At 34.2% G+C, this 22,560-nt stretch overlaps 1 protein-coding gene across 6 annotated transcripts in view; it reads right to left on the bottom strand.

Moving 5' to 3' along the window:
- ARHGAP18 (Rho GTPase activating protein 18) overlaps positions 1-22,560 on the bottom strand; it is a 236,912-nt gene that overhangs the window by 66,228 nt on the left and 148,124 nt on the right. For 5 of the 6 annotated variants that reach the window (XM_056818752.1, XM_056818755.1, XM_056818753.1 and 2 more), the window contains 4 exons: positions 9,590-9,789; positions 4,366-4,601; positions 3,503-3,577; positions 630-693 (listed from right to left, as the gene is read on the bottom strand). In XM_056818752.1, coding sequence (XP_056674730.1) covers positions 630-693; positions 3,503-3,577; positions 4,366-4,601; positions 9,590-9,767 — 553 coding nt within the window. In that variant the 5' untranslated portion in view covers positions 9,768-9,789. The remainder of the gene's footprint in view (positions 1-629; positions 694-3,502; positions 3,578-4,365; positions 4,602-9,589; positions 9,790-22,560) is intronic. The other variant, XM_001369716.4, reaches the window with a different exon arrangement.

A 22,560-nucleotide genomic window follows, 5' to 3' on the forward strand; every position in this document is an offset into this window, starting at 1 on the left:
ACTTCACACAATACGTGGCACATAAGAAGAGCAATAGAAATGTTAGCTTTTATTACTGTAGGGGGTTGAATCTGGATTGCGAAAGTTCAAATTTGTCCTCAGACACTGACAAGCCCTCTGACACTGGGAATGTCACTTAAAAACCTCTCTCTACCTCAGTTTTCCTCAACAATAAAATGAGCATAATAATAGCACCTCCCTCACAGCATTATTGTGGGGATCAAGTAGTTAACTTTTTCTGACCTTTTTTTTTTTATTAATCCTTCATTTAAGTGGTAATATTTGTAAAAGCACTTAGCATCCTGCCTGGCATGTAGTAGGCTCTGAATAAATGCTTTTTTCCCTTCCCCTTCCCTTATCTTCACAACAAACCCATAAGGTAGATGCTATTGTCCTCATTTTACACATGAGGTAATAGAAACACATTTTACAAAACAAAGGTTAAGTGGCTTGCCCAAGGTTAAACAGCTAGTTAAGTGACAAAGGCTAGATTTGAACTCAGGTTTTTCTGACTCAGGGCCATCCAGTTGTATATTTGAATGCCTCAAACACTCAAATCCTATGAATTTGATCAGTAATTTTAATTCAATTAATAACAGAAAAAATACTCGAGAAATGGCGCTACCTACCATGTTTTTCTTTATATTTGTTTTCATTTGTCCTGTCTGAGTCCAACTCACTGCCATATGGAACCTAAAGATAGAAAAACAAGCCGTTTAGTCAGCCTGAATTACAAACAGAAAAAAAATCACTACAAATACTGTAATTCTATTAATCTTTGACAATGGCATGCTTACTGGAATTGGAACAAACTGAACAAATAGATATTAAGCTTACAATAAATCAGCTAACCAATAAATAATCCTTGGTGTCAACCAAGTGGAAAACATTGTATTATTGGCTGTGTGGAAGAAGAATTAGAAATAAGTCACCACTAACTCTACAATCATCAAGAAATTTAAAAATCCAAATAAAGAAAAGCATAGCCAGACAGATAGAGAGATAGAGAGAGAGATGATAGGTAGTTGTTGAGTCATGTCTGACTCATAATATTTCTTTTCATAATATTTGGTGTGGTGGTTCAGTCAATTCAGTCACAGACAACTTTCTGATTCCATTTGGGATTTTCTTGGCAGAGATACTAGAGTGGTTTGCCATTTTCTTCTTCAGCTCATTTTACAGATAAGGAAAGTGAGGCAAAGAAGCTTAAGTGACTTTCCTAGAGTCATGCAGCTAATAAGTGTCTGAGGCCAGATTTGATCTCAGGAAGATGAGATTTCCTGACTCCAGGAAATATATGTGTGTGTGTGTGTGTGTGTGTGTGTGTGTGTGTGTGTGTGTGTGTGTGCAGGCATATATGCATGCATGCACACATGTGCACATACACATACACACACACCTTTAGAGGCAGCATCTTATTGGCATGGGTACTCCTACACACTTCTTTTTTAATTTTTTTTTAACTTTTACCTTCTGTCTTTAGAATCAAGTGTATTGGTTCCAAAGCAGAAGAGCAGTAAGGGCTAAATAATGGGATATAAGTGACTTGCCCAGGGTCATACAAGTAGGATGTATCTGAAGTAAGGTTTGAATCCAGGAACTCCCATATCTAGACCTGGCTTTCTACTCACTGAGCCATCTAGCTTCCCCACTTCTATACACTTCTTGCCTATCCGCTTGCCTAAATCTTCTATAAATGTGCTCAATTACTGGATATACACTTTCCATCTTTTAAATAATTATGGATAACCAGTGCCAACCATTCAACTTTTATCTCTCTTGCTACAGAAAGGACCAGTAATCTCTTATTTAATCATAAATTCATATTTAGAGTTGGAAGGGTCCTTAGTCAAAATTCCTCATTTTACAGATGAAAAAATCTGAGGTCCAGAGAGGCTGTCAAGAAGGTAATGTTTTAGCCCAATCATTTCAAAGTCAAACAGAAAAGTGAGGGATATAGAGGGACAGCCTACTTCACCTACTTATGCTACATAAGAATTCCTTTGGCACATATTGACACAGAAAATCACATATTAACATTATCAATGTTTTCTTGTATTTTTATTTATTTCATAAATCGTTCCAAATTATATTTTAATCTGGTTCAGAATGTACTGGGGACTACTGTTTTTTTCTGTTTTTGCCACCTCTGCTTTAGCCAAATTTTTATGCCATGTCTTTCAATGAATCTCACTTTATCTACAATTTTGCTTCTTCATGGCCATCTATAATTTAACAAATTTTGGCCTCACTAAAGAATATTAGCATTGGCAATAAATACTTTAAGAATTTTGTTCTGTATATAAGTTGGAGCTAGAGTCTCCCTAGGGTTTATATGAAGAGGGTACAAGTGTGGTTGATCCTGTCCCCCCAGGCAAAAGTGGCCAATTTGAATTTTCTTCATTGTACATGCACTGTGTAATTTTAATAGCATTGGGGATTTTCAACTGAATTAATGGAACAGCAAGATGGAGTCAGTAAAACTTGTGTTCAAATCCAACCTCAGACACTTCCTAGCTTTATGACCCTGAGCAAGTCATTCAACCCTATTTGCCTCCATTTTTGCATTTGTAAAATTAATCAGAAATGGAAATGGCAAACCACTCCCGTATCTTTGCCAGAAAAAAAAAGAACAAAAAATCAAATGTTACCATAGAGAGTTGGTTAAGACTAAAACTATAAAACAACTGAACAACACTGAATTAATCTTAAACAAATCACTCTCTTCTCATATGTAAATCAATTTGTGTTTTCTGAGCACAGAAATGAAAGTCGTTTAATAGCCCAGCTATGATTCCAATTTATATTCCGTCACCTATGAAGTAATGAGAACTGTACTCTCTAAGTTAATAGACAACAGGTGTGTTATTCTGACCATTCAGAGAAGAGATCAAAGAAGCACCAGAATATATATTCCCTCATATTGTATCCACCATTACTTTGCTAGTCAAAAATAGCTTGGAAAAACTACATCTGGGTATGGAATTTCAGATGATCGGACTAAAGTACACATAAATGGATTTGTTCCATTCTTGCTCAGAAAAAAAAGAACCAAAACATAACAATATTGTGACCCCAACTTTCCCAGATAAGCCAGTGGAAGAATATCCTTCTGTGGCTGAGAAAATATAGCCAATATTTCTACTTCAACATCTAAACACATATTTTCATGAACTGGGTTAGAATTGTTTTCTTTAGCAATCGAGGATGACAGGGCAGATGGCATTCATTTCTGTACTCAATTTTCTAGTGTCAGCAAGACTTCATGTGAAAACGTTTAAAGACTGAGACATCCATACACCCAACTCCTGTAGTTCATATACATATAAACACAGCTGGCTGAAGTCTGCTGAAATTGCTAAATGTACAAAACAGATGATCACAAATGCAATACAGGTTCGTAAGGAGTACTAATGTTCCAATTAATAATAATTTTGTTAAATATTTATTATATAATCCAGTGTGGACTTTGAACAAACGAACACAATTTAAATTAACTTGCTTTTTTTTCTTTCATGTCCTGGTGGCTCCATCCATTCCAGACCGTCTGGTTCAAGAATTTACTAGAGTTTTGATTCTAAAAAAAAAATCGTTACCTATTTTGAGGGCTGACATGTTTACTGAGACTTACAGGAATGTGATTATTTAGATTTCAGTCTATTTTCTCACCCTTCTTCTTAAAGAGATCCTATAAGATCTCCTTGCCAACAGGAAAGAGTTGGCAGCTAAGGGCAATACCAGTTCAAAATATAAACTTCGTTTGCAAAATCTCATGGAGAAGGGTAGTGGAAGATTATGAGCAATATTGGCTCATAAAACAGTGAGAAGCACCACGGGGAAAAACAAGTTTATAACAAGTTTGGCAAGAGACTCAACTAAGCAAAGTCATGCTGAGGGCATTAAAAATGAAACTGGATGAAGCACAACAAACAGACCAAAAGAAATGGTAAGTAAAGATTTTTATTATAAACTCTTTCCCTGCCAACAAGAGAGGAACTACCTCATTTGGAACCATAACATCACAATTGCAGATGTGCTATAGGAAGATGTAGAAAACAAAGATGGTGAGAGGAGGGTTAGACCAAGTACACATGATACAAAACAGTGTTGGAAGCAATAAAAATTCAAGGATACAGAATGACTAATTCTTAAAGTGTTCAAGAGGAGACCTTGATATGCTTGTGAGAAATGATGCTTTAATTCTCATTCTACCTCCATCTAACTATCAAAAATGTCTAATTAAATCAGAGATCCAAGTTTCTGCTAAGAGCAGAAAAATAACAGATTCATCCCTCTTTATGTATATTTCCTGGCTTTCTTTTCTTTATTAACATTACCCAATCAACAGTAGAAAAGAACACTTACTTTTTCTGTCGATTCTCTCTGTTGAGCAAAGATATCTCTGACGTCAGGGATTTGGTACTGCTTGTTTTTCTTCCTCATTGTCTGAGAGACTGTCTCAAACCGTTTCTGTACTGCTGCTGCCTGAGTCCGAGTCAATGTTGATAAGAATACCATGCTTTCTTGAGAGTCTCCAGCACAATCTCCAAAAAGATTTGACAAACCCGCATCTTTCAGCCATTCTTCTTCTAATTCTCCCTCTAAGTCAAGAGGGAAAATACTGCTTAAATCAAGGAAGATTGAGATAATTTCCATTATAAAGGAAAACACACCCTAACAAAATTCTTCCATCTCACTTCCTGACACTCCATCTCTTAAGAAGTAGCCTATGAGAGTTTGGCCAAAAAAGATATCAAAGAAACAAGCAAAAGTTCAATGTTTACCTGAGTTTCTTATAGAACCAAGGGAGGGAGGGAGGGAAGGAAGGAAGGAAGGAAGGAAGGAAGGAAGGAAGGAAGGAAGGAAGGAAGGAAGGAAGGAAGGAAGGAAGGAAGGAAGGAAGGAAGGAAGGAAGGAAGGAAGGAAGGAAGGAAGGAAGGAAGGAAGGAAGGAAGAAAGGTGGATTTTGAATTTTAAAACTACTCCACCCTACTCAGGCCATACTTTAGAAGATCTGATTTAGCTATTTCCTGATTAATAACAATGGAGATACTTGGTTTAACAGAATTATGTCTTAGGAACTATACATTTCTCCAACCTACTCAGTTTAACAAGGTCAAGATGCCTGCACCATACTCATAAAGATTTAATTATCTGAGGAAATGGCCTTCAACAGACAGGTGCAGAAAAAGCAGACAGACCCCTGGGCTGTCCTAAGTCAAGCCAAGCTATCATTGGTACAGATGAGATACAGGAAAGTGATGTAAAACTATCTATATAAGGCACGTCACTGGCTCTCTTCACTCTCTTTCCCTTGAGAGGCAACTCTGGATACAGCATGCTAGGTGTTCTAACATCTTGGAGTGGTGGCAGTTATTTGTCTGAGTTTGGTGGTGAGTTTGCCCTTGAGCTGATTCAGGTTCGGACATCTTGACTGAGCCCTTTTGGAGTTTAATTTGATTCCTTCCTCCTGAACACTCCAAAACCTTACTTTCTAGATCTCCTAATCTTCCTGCTCAGTACTAGCCAGGAGGAACAAATACTACTCTTTTTCCTTTTTCCTTCTTTTTAATCTCTTTACACTATATCAATTAAATCACCATAAATTTCCAGCTGACTTGGGTATTTTATTATTTGGGATTTTCCCTGGCAGCCAATTAAATTTAGATTTTTAAGTCACAATGTTAAAATTATCTTTACAGGATGCATTTTATTAATACAAATTAAAAGCTTTCCTTCAACGTGGTCTCAAAGAGTTGCTTGGAACAGTTATACTGAATTCAAAGCCAACTCTTTATGTACTATGAGACCTCTGTGCTTCTTGGTTTGTTCTTTTATTATAAGTAATAATATATATGACAAAGAATGTGTTTACTTTAAGATCACTTATTTAATTAAGAGAGACAAAATTCATATAAATGAAAATGCAGAAAAATGATGGTAAATGGGGGGAAGTATTCTAACCTTTGAAAAGGTTGTTGCAAGGTTGATTTTTTGTTATGAGAATATTTTTTAATCTTAATGAGTGACAAAGCAGCTCATGTTTATGCATGTAATATAAATTAGCTCAAATACTCCTTATCATTTTCATGTATCTTGTTCTAATTTCCATTAGACAGGCTTTGAGCTCATAATTTTTACTAGCAAATGTATGGATAACTTTCATTATACAAAAGCACATAATACAGTAATTTTTTTTTCACACTAGAAATGTGATTTTTTTGGGAATTCCTATGAAGAAAATTTATCTACTAAAGCAGATCAGCAACTGCAAATTTCCTGAGCACTGAAATTTTCAGTAACTTGCCCAGGGTATCACAGACATTATGTGTTAGAGTAAAACTTTAATTCCAGTCTTATGAACCCTGGGGAAAATTGAAGTAAAATTAACAGATGAGATTAAAAAAGAATAAGAAATTTTAAATAAAAAGGTCCAGAAAAAATTTAATAAGCTCTTTGACTAAATTTAAAATTTTGTTAGCATGTAAGACATTCTATTGGGGACAGAATCATAACTTAATAAAAAATACTTAAAGAATACTGATTAATGATTGTGTGAATCTGGAAGGTCTTTATAGGAATGGCTAATGGTGCTGAAACTGACTATCCAGTTGGGGTCTAAGTGTGAAGAAAGTTTCATTATGTTAAGAGGAAGTTGTTATTCCATCTGTTGGCTTTTGCTTAATTGTTGATTATAGGGGAGGATTCAAGGTTGGAGGGAAATGATGAAGGCAAGAAAACAAAAAAAATTATTCATTTTTTTATTGGAGAGGATTCTTCTACAGAAAACTAGCTCAGAGAAGCAGCATTCTTGGTCATCATCTTTGGTTTCTGAATATTTTCCTTCTAACTGTGCATGGGAAAAAAAAACTATAATGTTTCCCCATTCAAAGTATTACATTTTATTTATATATGTTTAGTTATACTTTTTAAAGCTTGTCAATAAAAAAAAGAAAAAAGAAAATTGGTCCTATCTTGTCCAACATTCTTTTCATTGACTTGGCTTAAATGAAAACATAAAAGGCATGTTTATCCACTTGTGAAAAGATATGAGATGGAACAATTTGAAAAGGATAATACAATAGCTAATAGAATTAGAATTCAAAGGTAATTCAATAGCCTGGAACAATGAACCTAAGCAGAAAAGATTAAATTTAAGAGAGTTTAAATACCATACTTTGTGTTTTGGGGTGTTTTTTTTTAAGTCATCACAGAAAGTATATGGTAAGGTTATCAAGACCCTAAGAAAACATTTTATATAAAAATAAGGCCTAGAAGACAGTCAGTTAATTTGCATTTATTAAGCATGTATTGTGTGTCAGAGACTGTGCAAAATACTGGGGAAATAAAAACAAAAGACTGTTCTTGCCCTCAAGAAACTTTACAGTTTAACGTTCATAAATTAAAAGGGATCTAAAAATCAGCTTCTTTGACTCTGCTAACATGATCACTTCCAGATCAAGGAGGGCTCACTGGCTATATAACATTTAGAAAGTTGTGTAAAGTTCGGGACACCACATTTTCCAAATGAAAGTGATATACTAAATAGAATCCAGAATAAGAGGATGATAAGGTATATGGAAACCCTAAGATATGGGAATAAGTGGGAAAAACTAGAACTATTTAGCAGAGAGAAGATGAAACTCAAAGAAGTTACACTAACTATTTTTAAACATTTCAAAGACTACTGACAAGACAGTGTAGATTTGTTCTGTTTTTACCATAGAGGGCAGAATTGTACCAATGGGTGGAAGACATAATTCCACCAATATCAAATCGATTTAAGGAAAGAATTTATTACAAATAGAGGTGTGGAAAAATAAAATAACTGCTTCTAGACATTTTGACTAAAAGTCATTATTATGTTATAAAAAAGAAGTTAGTACAGAACTTGTTGATTGATCTAACAATCAGGGAAAGTAATTTGGAATTATAACCAAAAAGTTACTATTAGACTATACATCTGCCTTAAAAAAAAATGCTATTTTGTATGTATGTGTGTGTATAACATGTTGGTGCGCATGTAATATATCCTATATACATGTGTGCATATATAATGTCATTTATATTTGTATGTATATATGTACATATGTGTATGTCAATGGTGTTGTAGAAAGAAGTTCATCTATAGCTGCAACATGGTCCACCTAATTTAGAAAATAATTTGGAATTACACATGAAAAAAGTTACTACTAGACTATGCATGTTTTAACACAGTGGTGCCATTACTACATGTGAGTGTGTGTATTCACAAATGCATGTGTGTATGTGTGTATATATATATATATATATATATATCCAAAAGGGCTAAAAGAAAAAATCCATAAGTACAAAATATTCATAGCAGCATCTTTTTGAGGCAAAGAACCAGAAATACAATGTGTCCAATAAGTGCATGGGGAAGGACAAACCAAATCATGATATATGAATATAATAGAATATTATTGTATCATAAGAGATATCGAAAAAGATGGATTCAGAGGAACCAGGGAAGACTTGTGGGAACTGATGTAGAGTAAAATGAGAAGAATCAAAAGTACTGTAAAAACAAATAGCTTTGTAAAATTTAAGAACTCTAATTATTACAGCATCTCCAGAAGATGTATGTTGAGGCTTGTTTCCCACCTATAAAAAGTGAAATGGAGGAATGCAGGTATGTAATGAGACATATATTTCCAGGCAGAAATCAGGAAATGAACTTGTTTTGCTTGCATGTAATTTTTGTTACAAGAAAGGCCTTTTATTTACTAATTTTTGTAGGGATAAATTATGAATAATGATTATGATGTCAAAAAAAGAGAAAAGAAAATAAAGATGTATATAAAACATTTTAAAATTACACAATATAGAAAAGAATTGGGGAATATTTATAGTATTAATAGTACTATATTAAATATAACATTTTTAAACAAGTTACATTTTAAAAGAGGCTCATAATTTCATAAAAAAAGGAAGTAGTCATTTTCAAATCTAATACATCTCATTCTAGTATTTTTGTCAAAATCTAAAAGCATGGAAAAGGTCACATTCAAGCATTTTAAAAAATGATGCAAAATAAGAATATGTTTGTATTCCATTTGTAAAAATGGAGATTTGAACCTCGGACTTCAATTCCCAGGAATCTTTGGTGGCTCCCAGAGTTCCCCATAATCCCAGGTGAGGTCCTCACCTGGGCCACAAGCAGACAGGCATATTTAAACTGACTCAGCCTTCTACTCTCTCTCCCTACTTCTGCTTCTTAGCACATGCGGCTCTCTACATAGCAGGCAAGATGTGAGTGGTTTTGAATGGGCTCTCTGGGCCTAGACATGTGCTTTCTTATTTTGTATTTTCTTGATTTCTTAATCTTTAATAAACCTCATAAAAATATAATACTTTTTAGCAGAGAAACTAAATTTTAATCTTAACACATTTGCATAAACCTACTAAATCTGTGTACAGCATCTTCCCTAATAACTTTCAAGTTGAAATGTCATTAATACTATTTTTAGGGAAGTTATTTCAAGAAATGTATTTTTCTATTTTCACTTGTGTTCCATGCTCATTAACTACATTAATATATAAATAGACTAAAACCATGTTATATTACCATCAGGCTCTTTTACAACAACAACCTCTTGTTCTTCATGTCTGTTCTCTCTAGATTTCTTAATATTTTCCAGTTCTGTCCAATAGTCTTCAAAAGATAAGTCATCCAACGAATCCTGGGAACTTGACCGGTCAAATGGTGGCTTTTCTGCAACGTTTTTAGAGCTTTCAGGGTTCATTGTATACTGGCCAGACCTGCGACTATAAATTCAAAAGAAAACGGTTCATTACAGAGTAATAAGGTGTATTTAAAACTAAGTACGTCTCAATTGATAACATACACTTAAATTTCTACCCGATTAAAGTAGTTCTTCTTGGTATATAACAACTTTTTGATATGAGATTACCAGTAGAACAATTCAAATATTAGTATATCAGAGAACTAGGTTAAAATTCATACTCTAGAATTTATTACCTGTGTGATGACTTTGAACAAGACATTTTACCTCTCTAGGCTTAAATTCCCTCATCTATAAACAAGGAGATTGAACTGGTGAACTGAATAGGTTGCCTTTATGCTCTAAATAGTAAACACTCTCCTGGAGAAAAATGCAGAAGAACAATTTTCAACTTTATGAATTATCTTTCATCTTTAACTATAGCTAATTATAATCTTATGAGACAGGCAATAAGTTGTGTCCTGACTAGACAATCTGTGGACAAAAGTCAGTGAAAATGGTTTTGAATTTCACAAGTACACTTGAATTTAGAGAGTTCTGTTTTCCATATAAATAAGCCAAGCTGAATCAAGATTTATTATTATTATTTTTAAAGAATATTTTCCATATTTACAAGATTCATTTTCTTTCCCTCCTCTCTTACTTTCCCCCTCCCCAAGCCAACAAACAATTCCATTGGGTTGTACAAATGTTATAATTTGATATATATTTCCATATTATTCATTTTTACAATAAAGCAATCTTTTAAACCCCGAACCCCAAATTATATTCCCATATAAACAAGTGATAATTTATGTTATGTTTTTCTTTTGTGTTTCTATTTCCGTAGTTCTTTCTCTCAATGTAGGTAGCATTCTTTCTTATAAGTTCCTCAGAAATATCATGGATTATTGTACTGCTACTGGTAGTAAAGTCCATTACATTGGATAGTTCCACAATGTTTCACTTTCAGTGTACAATGTTCTCTTGAATCAAGATTTTTATATAGCATAACGGCTTACTTTAAAAATAAATTTCACTATTGGAATTGAAGTTTATACATAAGAATGACTCTTTAATTTCTTTACTCTTGTTTCAAACTACTAGAGACATCTTCAAAAATCAGTCTTCATCTATAGAATATTTATATGTATTCACATTTATATGTACATACATAGTTATTTTGTATATATCTTCCCTAATAGAATATATGCTCCTTGAAATGAATGGCTGTTTCATTTCAGCACTTATATCCACCCTCAGCATTTTGTCCAAAATCTGATATAAATGGGAGCTTAATAAATGTTTTTGATTGTTTACTAGTACTTATATATAACTATAAAGCATAAATATGATAAAAAAAACATTCATATGAAATTTTCCATAATTTAGACTTCTAATTGGGTAGAAATATACTTCTTAATTATGAAAAAGCAGTTTGCTAAAAAAGGACCTGAAATTAAGAAAATCTCAGAGGACTAGCATCATTGACAAATAACCTGTATTTTTTCTATCTACATGACAAAGAAAATAGAAATAATATGAAAATGTGTACTTCAAAGTAAATTATTTAAAGTCTTTTATTTTTGCATCAATTGCTATATCTGATCCTCCTAGCATTATGCAAACAAGACTCCAAAAGAACAGGATAACAGTTCTGGCTTTGGAATCAATCTCCTATATACAGTTTGAGTTAGGTAATAAAATAGGAAACTCAGGAGAATAACAAGGAAAAGGATGGTACTTTCCATATCCTAATTACATATCATATTCATCTGTTTGCTAGAATAAGCTTTCTAGGAGACAATATTTTGTTAAGCTATATCTATTTACTGTGATTAAAATAACAGCTTTTCATTTTTTAAATTGTTATGAATATTAGAAAAGTCTTTAAGAAATTCCAGGCAACAGGGAAAATTTTCCCTTTATTTTTATTCTGATTTGTGCAACAAAGGCTTAGAATAATGTTATCATTTCTTCTTATCAATTCATTGTTGTTGGTTTGTGTTTTCAGTCAAGTTACACCCTATGTGACCTCATTTGGGATTTCTTTTGGCAAAGATACTATAGTAGTTTGCTATTTCTTTCTCCAAAACACTTTACAGATGAGGAAACTGAGGCAAACAGGGCTAAGCTCCCTGCCCACAATCACACAGTTAATAATGTCTGAGGCCACATTTGTACTTAAGTCTTCCTGACTCTAGGTCCAGCACTCTATACCCTAGCTGGCTCTTTCATTTAGTCTCTACTATGCTGTAGAAATTGTATTGGGTGGAATTGGTACAGATTAAAAGGAAAAACAAATGAAACCTGTCCAGTCCACAGAAAGTTTGTCTCTAATTTACAACTTTCTCTGATAATTTCATAAATTCCCAGTGGGTTCAATTAACTATATCAGGGATGGTGAACCTATGGCATGGGTGCCAAAGATGGCATGCAGATCACTTTCTATGGGCATGTGGGACACCAATTCCCCAAATTTGTTAATAGAAAGGCAGGGGGACTTGAGTGGAGCTGTTCCCCTCCCCCTCGCCACCATGCCTGACAACATTTTTTCAACACCCCCACCCCTCTTCCCAGCAGCCCAATAGCAGTACACAGAGGGTAAGGTGGGCAGCTCACAGGCAACAGAGCTAGAGGGGAGCAGAGCACATGAGCCATTCCCTTCCCCTTCTCCACATGCCCCTCTCATTACCCACCCCTCTGCTCAGCAACCAAATGGGGGCACTTTCTCCCTGTAGTATCTGGGGTAGATGGGTAGAGGATGGACAGGGGGTGGGGACAGGACTGGCACTCCATCTCTAAAAGGTTCAACATCATTGACCTATATAGATGATTTGCAAGTGTCTATGTACAATCAAGTCTTTCTGCTGAGATCCAGTACTACATCACCAAATACCTACTGTACCTTTTGAAATAAATATTATTATACCAACTACCTATTGAACATTTTGAACCAGATATTAAATAGGCATCTCAAATTCAACAGGTCCAAAACATTGTGTCATACATTCAATGACTTTATTTTTTTTGGGGGGGGGGGTTGAAACTTTATTTTTCTTTGGGGAAAGGGGAAATTCCCTTGTAACAAGGCTAATATGGAAGTGTTTTATGTGACTCCAGTATAAGCATAAAGAAATATTACTAGTTGTGACCCTTGCCCATTGTAAGAAGGGAATATTTTACTTTAATCAGTCAAGGACTTGGAATTCCCCTCCCTTTCAATTTAATCAATCAGAGACATGGAGATCCTTTGAGATGTGCAAGGATATACATGCCCACAGTGAAAGAAAGTTGAAACCAAAGAGAAAGGAAATTGATCCCATAAGCACTTCCCCCTTGGGTGGTGCCAGGCAAATTAGGAAACTATGATTGGTTCCTGTGATGTGACATGGGAGAGCTAGTAGGTGGAGAAAACAGCTTCTAAAGGCAAAAAACAAAGGGCTGAACATACATTCTTGTGTTGGTGACACTCTTGCTGGAGACACAACAGTGCAGTAGCACTGGTGACTTTTGTTGAAAGGAGACACTCTTGGGACTCTTGCTGAAAAGACTTTTGTTGACTTTTGACTGAAGATTGGAACCTGAAAGTGCCTTTATTGGAGGTGAGCTTCATTCCATCAGAATTCAATTAGGGTATTTAGCTAAACTCCTCCTTAACTCTTTCCTATATTTCCCTCTCTTTACCATTTCTACTTTGATTAAACCAAATTATTAAATCTACTAACAGACTCATAATTAAAACTTTAATTATTGCAAATTGGCAATCCTTTTTAACTATTACAATATGAATAGGTGATTTTCAGATAAAGAAATCAAAACTATCAATAAGCACATGAAAAAGTGTTCTAAATTCCTCCTTATTAGAGAAATGCAAATCAAAACAACTCTGAGGTACCACCTCACACCTAGAAGGTTGGCTAATATGACAGCAAAGGAAAGTAAAAAATGTTGGAGACAATGTGGCAAAATTGGGACATCAATGCATTGCTATTGGAGCTGTGAAATGATCTAGTCATTCTGGAAGGTATTTTGGAACTATGCCCAAAGGGCTTTAAAAGACTGCCTGCCATTTGATCCAGCCATAGCACTGCTGGGTTTGTACCTCAAAGGGATAATAGGGAAAAATACTTATACAAAAATATTTATAGCTGTGCTCTTTGTGGTGGCATAAAAAACCCCTGGAAAATAGGGTGACCATTGATTGGGGAATGGTTGAGCAAACTGCGATGTCTATTGGTGATGGAATAGTATTGTGCTCAAAGGAATAATGAACTAGAAGAATTCCATGTGCACTGGAATGACCTTCGGGAATTGATGCAGAGTGAAAAAGGCAGAACCATGAAAACATTGTAAACAGAGACTGATACACTGTGGCACAATCAAACATAATGGACTTATCTACTAGCAGCAATGCAATGATCCCGGACAATTCTGAGGGACTTATGAGAAAGAATGCCAACCACATGCAGTGAAAGAACTATAAGAAAAGAAACACAGAAGAAAAACATTTCCTTGATCACATGGTTCAATGGCGATATGATTGGGGATGTAGACTCTAAATGATCACCCTAGTACAAATATCAGTAATATAGAAATAGGTCTTGATCAATGATATACGTAAAACCCAGTGAAACTTGCTCATTGGCTATGGGAGGGGAGTTGGAGGAGGGAGGTCAGAGGAGGGGAGGGAAAGAATATGAATCATGTAACCATGGAAAAATACTCTAAAGTAAATAAATAAATGTTTTAAAAATTAGAAATAAATAAGTAATAAAGAAATACTACTAAATTTATTTCTGTAGTTTGTACTATGATCTTTTATAATTGTATCCCATACTTTGTGTAGTTTTAATATTTTTCTGTCTTTTTAAGGTCATTTTGTGTTCTTGTCTCTGTCTTCATACTTTGGTTTCTAGATGGCAGAAACCATATCCACACTTCTTTGTGAATCTCTACATGTATAACACAAAACATCAGTAATGTTGACTGATGGGCTAAACCATGATGATTAATACAAAATGATATTTTGATTTATCTTTTCACTAAGAGGAAGTTTAGTTTTATGCTGAATCAAAATTAGCTAAGTCTTTTTCACTGCCAAAGGAATGTGTTTATTCTGGGAAAAAAAATTTCCAGTAAATTTCCATTAAGACAGAACATGTAGAAAAAAATAAAGTATCCAGCAATTATACTGTTTAGGAGAAAGCACCAATTAAACACACCTTCTCTTTTTAAATTACAACTTCAAAACCTAAATAAAAAGGAAACCATGCCACTTTTTATTAAAGAATGAATCTAATATTTTGTCTCTGATAAGATTCAGGTGATAAACAGATAGACAGGAGCCTATAGGTATAGTATAGCAAGACTGAAGCACCAAAGGTGTTGTGGAGAATTGGTTGCAAGAATATCTACTTTCCCATATGACAAAAGGACATACGCCCAGTGAAAGCAATAACTTCTAACTGGGAATCAGTCAGCCATGGACTTTGTACTTTCTGTACAGATGTCATTGTACTTTCTGTAATTATATTTTACATCAATAAACATGTGAAGTCATATATTTTCTATTTAAAGAACACTGTACTTCAGTGAATGCACCTTCTTAAAAATCTGGGCCTTCTTCAGACTGTTTTAGGTCTCCTGGCAGAGGGGAGTTCAGTACTTTCCTTTGTTCAAATTTAAAGAAATGTTAGAGAATACTATGTTTATTTTGGAAATTGGGGTTTTAAAACACAATGCAACATCTGCAAGGCATAAAGATATGGGGAAAAGTTGCCTAAAGAGAGAGATCCAGACATGTGGTATGCTGAAAACAATCACTCAAAAAATCATTTATTTTACAATCAACACGCAATTATTTCCCACCTGATTGAGCTACATGAAAAAGCAGTTTCCTTCCCCCTCTTTCCCCTACAAACCCCACCTCCTCTGAGTAAGCATTTCCCCCATAAACCCAGCTGTGCGAGCAAGTCTACTCCCCAATCTATAAGATGTTTTTTCTTTTCTTAAAAAATAATTAATTTGTTTGTTTGCTACATTAAAATTCTCAGGTAACTGCCTTTCTCCCCTCTCCACATGAGAGAAGGTATTATTTCACAAAAAGATATATGTATATATAAAACTATACAATTTTTACTTAACAGTCTTTTCTTTGGAGATAAACATATACAAGTCATTCTTCAAACAAAATATTTATTACTTCATATAATATATTCTCTTGGTTCTACTCATTTTACTCTCCATAATTTATGTAGCTCTTAAGAAAAAAAATAATTTGCTTGTCATTTCTTACTACACAATAGTAGTGAATCAAAATCATATGTCACAACTTTTTTAGCTATTCCCCAGATGATGGACATCCCCTCAATTTCCCACAAACTGGGAAAATATGAATAAGTCAACAGGCTATGGTAACATTCACTTTGACATAGTGGTTTACAAACTCTTTGCCTCCCAACAACACTATAAGGTCAAGACTACAATTGCCACCATCCCCATTTTACAGATGAAGTCACTAAGGCTCAGAGGAGAGTGACAGGATAGATAGACAAATTTGGGATGATGCCCCACACCTAGTTCTTGTCTTTTCTTATTAAGCCACACATAAAGTTCCCATAAAATGAAAACTCTTAAGTGGAATGGTAGTGTGGGAGGTTATTGAAGATCCCATCACTTCACAGATATTACAAATTTTTGTGCTAAACATTATGAATTAGCAAGAGTTGATAGGAAAACTTCTTCTGTCCTGCTTTTATCATCCAAGTTTAATTCAGAGCCTATTAATAAAAATAGTTTGGGTATGGATTTTAAGGTCAACTGCCAGTGGAAGAAACATTTTCCCAATGTATTAATTGAACTGTTTCATGGGACAGAATAAAAAAATTAATTCAAACAATGAGAGGGTAATGTAAGTCATTTCTTGGTAACAGAGGAAGATTAGTTGGCTTGGCAAAATCATCTTCCCAGAGTGATGTAATTCCCTTGGGATATCTTATCAACTAGGCAATTGTAGCTTGGTAAATGATCTCTATCTTTTAGTGTCATTCCAAGTACTGACAATAAACCGAAGAATCTGATTAGAGCCATTTTGTTTTGTTTTGTTTTTTAACTTTTTAAAGACAGGTATCACTTTTGCTTTCTAGGATTTTCCAAAAATTATAGTAGTGGCTATATGATGGCCCTTGGGGTATAATATCATCACATCTCCTCCTCCAATATGAATATGTCTAATGTTTCTAGGTACTCTATAATAATTTCTTTTAATTACTTCAATTTTTTTCCTCCTTTCATCAAAAGTAAGGCTTGTTCTAACCAACTAATTAATCATTTACATTTAACTTTTCCAAAGTCAAAGGCAATGTTGTTGTTATTCAGTCATCTTAATCATGTCCAACTTTTTGTGACTTCATGTAGAGTTTTCTTGGTAAAGATAGAGTGGTTTCCTATTTCCATCATTAAATTTGACAAATGAGGAAACTGAAGCAATCAAGGTAAACTAGGCTCATACAACTACTATGTAACTGAAGTCACATTTGAACTCAGGTTTTCCAAGCCCCAGGTCCTATGCTCTATCCACTGTGCCACCTAGAAATTGTTAATAATAACTAGTATTTATACAATACTTGAACTTTACATCTCTCATTTCATCTGATCCTCACTGAGGTAGTTGTTAATATTGTTTCCATTTTACAGAACAGGTTAGGATGAGCTGAAGATGAATTGTCCAAGATCATACTGTTACAAGGTATCTGAAGTAGGATTTGAACTAAGATATTTTGGACTCTAAACCTCATTACTCTAATCGTCATGCCAAAGCTTTTATGTTCCCTGAAGACAAGGACTGTTTAATTTTTGCCTATGTATCTCCAGGGCTTAGCAGTTCCTTCCACATAGTTAAGAGCTTAATATATACTTGCTGTTTGGGCTTTTTGATTGAAGAACTCCTCTAGGGCTTCAAATGTTAAAAACTGCTGACTTCCTAAAGTATTCTATCATTATTTTCCCCTCCACATCCCTCTTAATCAAGGAAAAAAGGGATTGGATTCTCAACTCTTCCTTTACCTCAATTAATATGAAGAATTATTTTTGTTATTTCTAAGTCCCTTGTTAATTACATCTACTTCACATAGTTAGCCTTTCTAATTTGTTCCCTAGATAAGATTTCTTTATTTGTCATTTTAATAACCTGGCCCAATTAGCATTTTCTATGAATTTACCATTTGCCCTTTAGTCCATCTTAGAATTCTAGTTTTAGTCAAATTATTCCTTTGTTATCCTTGTCATTTCTATAGATGGAAATTGTCTGATACAAGTCATCAAGACTATATTTTTGAACAATAAAGAGATTTTTGAAGAGTTCTTTACCTTGGACTCTTTTTTTTTTAATTGGGTGGCAAATCCTCTCTTATAAAATCTTATTTTTCCCCAGTAATTTCTAACAAGGAATAAGAAGCAAACTAATAGAATCTAACAAAAGAGGGGGAAAGTTTATATTTTTAGCTTCATGGGAAACACACCATTTTAGACAATTATTTAGCCATTATGGCATCACAGCAAGTCCAACATGAGATAAATTTAAAATGGCAATGTGCTATGACAATCAGTCAACAAACATTTATTATATACTTAATATATACCAAACACAATATTAGGTACTCAGGGGAAAAAAGAAAGACAAAAGAAATATAGTCTAGATAAAGTTACATTCTAATGGTAGAAATAACCTGCAAACAACTTTGAACATGCAAAATAGATGCAGAGTAAATTGTGTATGGTCTCCAAAGCCCTACAATGAAAGTTAGAGTTCCTTGGGTATTTGGTCTGCCATTTAGTAACCATGAGAACACAGGACCTCAGCTTCCTAATATGTAGTTTTTAGGATAACTGATTTCTAAATATACAACAGGATAGATAGAGCTACCTCTTGTGTAGAGGGAATTTCATCCCCTCCCCATCCTGGAATGCCAACCCAATCCATCCCATTTGCAAATGCCAGCACTGCATCCATGAATGTGAATAAAAGAATGTGGGTAGATCCCTGAGGGCTCTTTGGGCACTCACTACTTCTTTGAGTAGCCAGGTGGGGGGTGGACTGAGATTCAAGCAGGATGGACTACACATGGCCAGACTGAGAGTAAGAAATGTTGTAAGGGATTTTAGCAGGAACAAGCTGAGAGCAGGAGCTCTTACAGACCAATATTACAGAACTCTCAGGTGTAGAGAGAGAGACAGTTCACATTGACAGTTTGGCACTCTTGGGAAGGAGACTTGAAGCTGCCAGGAGACTGGACCTTCCTTCAATCAAAATCACCTTAAGGAAGTGGTAGAGATAGTGGATAACATTACACTGGTAGATGGTATATGTTAATCCATCACTCCCCTTCTGATCCTGTGTGGTCCTTCAGTGCTGCTCTTCCTTCTGGGACTTCTGCTAGACCCAAAGAGGACTTCAGTTTTGTGAGACTTACTTTGGCCTTGGTCCTGTTCCTACAAGCCCCTCCCTTAATCTTAAATAGATATAAGGAAGTAATTAGATTAGTATAGAAAGATAGTAGGTTAGAATACTGACTTTGTGGATTTAAGCTTAGGTCCCCAATTGCCTTTCTTCCTTTGCCTTAATAGTTAATTAGTTATAATATCTTGTTCTAAATACTATTTCAATTATAGTTATTTCAGTTGGTGAGTCAGTAGGTCAAAATTGGCCTAGGCAAGAGCAGGTTTAAAAGTAGTTTATAACAGCTGATAGTTAGGGTACCTTGTAGACTCAGAAATTTAGAAATGGAAGGAGAAATTCAGAGCAAGGAAAGAACATGGAACATGGGTTGCAGACACTGTAAAACCACTGTTACCAAAAGATCTATATACCTATTTGTGTCAAGCCATTCATACAAAAGTAATTTCAGTATTCAAGTTGTAGTAGACTCTGTAAAAAGGCAATGGGTAGCACTGGGTATAAGTACTGTTAAATAAGATCTATATTAGTTGTTTTGTTTCCCAAAAATTCAATCAGGGTACATTCAGAAAGAAAGGTTTGGGTGGTTGACCTTTGGCATATTGTCCATTCAAGAGTCTGCAAATAGATTACATAAACATGCCCAAAGCTGGAAGAATCAAGTTCTATCTTGTAATTGTAGATAGATTAACAAAATGGCCTGAAGCTTTTCCATCTAATACTAATACAGCTAGCTTAGTGGTGAAAGTGATACTTAAGGAAATTGTTCCTAAGTTTGGTGTACCAATTACTGTAGATTCTGATAAAGGATCTCATTTTACACAAGATATCCTGAAAAGAGTCTATGAGAATCTAGGAATAATAGTTAAATATCATGTTCCTTATCATCCACAATGTTCAGGTCAAGTGGAGTGTGTGAATAGGGAACTCAAGACTATGGCGGTGAAAATTTGTGCTGAAACTCATATGAAATGGCCAGATATTCTTCCCATAGCTTTGTTTTACCTATGTACAAGACAAAGAGCAGATTTACATATATCATCTTAAGAAATGCTCTTTGGATATGCTCCATTGCAGGCAAAAACTTAAAAGACTGTTTATACATCTCTCTTAGGAAGAGACTGTCAGCTTGCTTCATATTTAAGTGCACTACAACAATGGCTTAGAGAATTGCATAATATGGGAGTATTGATCCAATCTGGTCCATTTGTAAATAATAGACTCGAATACAAGACTACAATCCCCACAAGCCTTTGCTCCACTTCCCCAAAATGCTTTGTAATCTCACGGGAATTCTGAGGCGGGCCAAGATCAAGGAAAGATTTAAGCTGGTGGCAAAGGTCTTGTCCGGTCTCTTGGACTTCCGCTTTGGGGCAGGTGTGGCTTTTTTTCATAATGTAGGTGAGGTTGTGTCCAGGCCTCTCTATGGCCTGGACACGTGTCTCTTATCCTGTATTTTCTTTAATCCTTAATCTTCAATAAACCTCTAAAAAATATAATACTCCTTGCAGAGAGAAACTAATTTCTACCTGCCTCAGTCTCCCCATATTCCCTAAATTTTAATCTTTACACATTGGACTATTCTCTTCATGATTTTCAACCAGGTGATATGTGAAAAATTTTGCAAAAACATCAGCAACACCAGAGTTGGGTAGGTCCTTATACAATTGTGTTAGTTTCACCACCTTTAGTGAAAGTATTAGGAAGAGATTCATGGTATCATTGTTCACATATTAAATCAGCTCATGGAATTGATAATGAAAATGTAGAAATTGCTGAAAAAGAAAATGTAGAAAGCTGAGATTCATCAGTCAAATTGAGTCTACAGTCAAAAGGATCAATAAGGAAAGGACCATTCCAGTGGAAGAGGAGGATTCAGAAAATTGATGGACAATGTACAAAGACTGAAATGAATATTAAGCAGATAATAACTCTGAAGAGAATTTTCAATGAAGAGGATCAAGTTTTTAATGGACTAATGGTTCTAAGGAATTTGGGGTAATGTAACAAAGTAACGTAATGTAACATAACTTAAGATATTCATAAATATATTTTACTACCATGAATTTTGGAGAGGAAAAGTTCTTCAAGCAAGATGAAAAGAATTAAAATCAGAAGTTTGGGTAAATATATTGCATGCAATAGTAACATAACAGTAATACTAACAAAACAATATAATATAACAAGTATCAACATAAACACATATACATGAAAACATAAACATGGTTAGGATACATCAATTCACTATTTGAATGAGTGAGACAATGTATTACAAATACAAATGTTAATACAAAGGTATTAACAATGTTATAATTAGTTAAAAAGTAGTTAATTACTCAAATAATAGTTAGCTACTTAGTATAAAATTTAGTATTGTAATATAGGTAGATAGGATACTTATATTAGATGGATTGGAGTTTAAGATTGATAAGATAAGATATTGAATTACATTTCAACATACATAACAAATACATTACATAGCATATGTGATATATAACAGATCATATATGATATAAATTGTAAATAAGTATGTAAATATATTTAATAGTGTATATTATAATTAGGATTATGAAATTAATTATATTATAGTATACGTATATGTATATATGTAACATGTGTAAATATGAAGTATATGTGTATATGTATAGCTTATATTTATGTGTTGTATGTATATATAAAAGTTATGTACACAGATCGTATTTGCTAAGGTCTTAGAATAGATTATGTTTAATTTTCATCTGTTGTTAAATGTATTTTGCATAAGTAATTTTGATGGCTTGGTTTAATTTTTTTGTAAAACTTATGCAATGCTGTATTCATTGTATGTTTTTCAAAATATTTTTGTCTAAGTTTGCAGTTTCTTCATTGAAATAGTAATAGAATTTTCTGTATTGGTTGATAAGAATAATATTTTATGATTTTAATGTTTTGCATGAATTTGAGTTTATTTTTTGATTTTGATGTTATTTGCTTTTTTTGCTTTTGAATATGTTTGATCTATATTTTGAACTTTGCACTTATTCATTGTATACTTTCCCTTTTTCATTTCCTTGATTAAATCCCTAGAATAGGATAGTATTAGATAGAATAAAATAGATGAGTGTAGGTTGTTTATTATTTGGAGTAGAAGTTTTAGTTTAAGGAAAATATAAGTTTGTTGTGCACAAATGCTGAAATTTTGTTTTCAACACGATTTAGGCGTTGTGCAAAGGGGGGACCTGTTGTAAGGGATTTTAGTAGGAGCAAGCTGAAAGCAGAAGATCCTACAGGCCAATATTACAGAACTCTCAGGAGTAGAGAGAGAGAGATAGTTCACACTGACAGTTTAGCACTCTTTGGGAAGGAGACTTGAAGCTG

The sequence above is a fragment of the Monodelphis domestica genome, chromosome 2 (assembly GCF_027887165.1).
Source record: "Monodelphis domestica isolate mMonDom1 chromosome 2, mMonDom1.pri, whole genome shotgun sequence".
NCBI lineage: Eukaryota > Metazoa > Chordata > Mammalia > Didelphimorphia > Didelphidae > Monodelphis > Monodelphis domestica.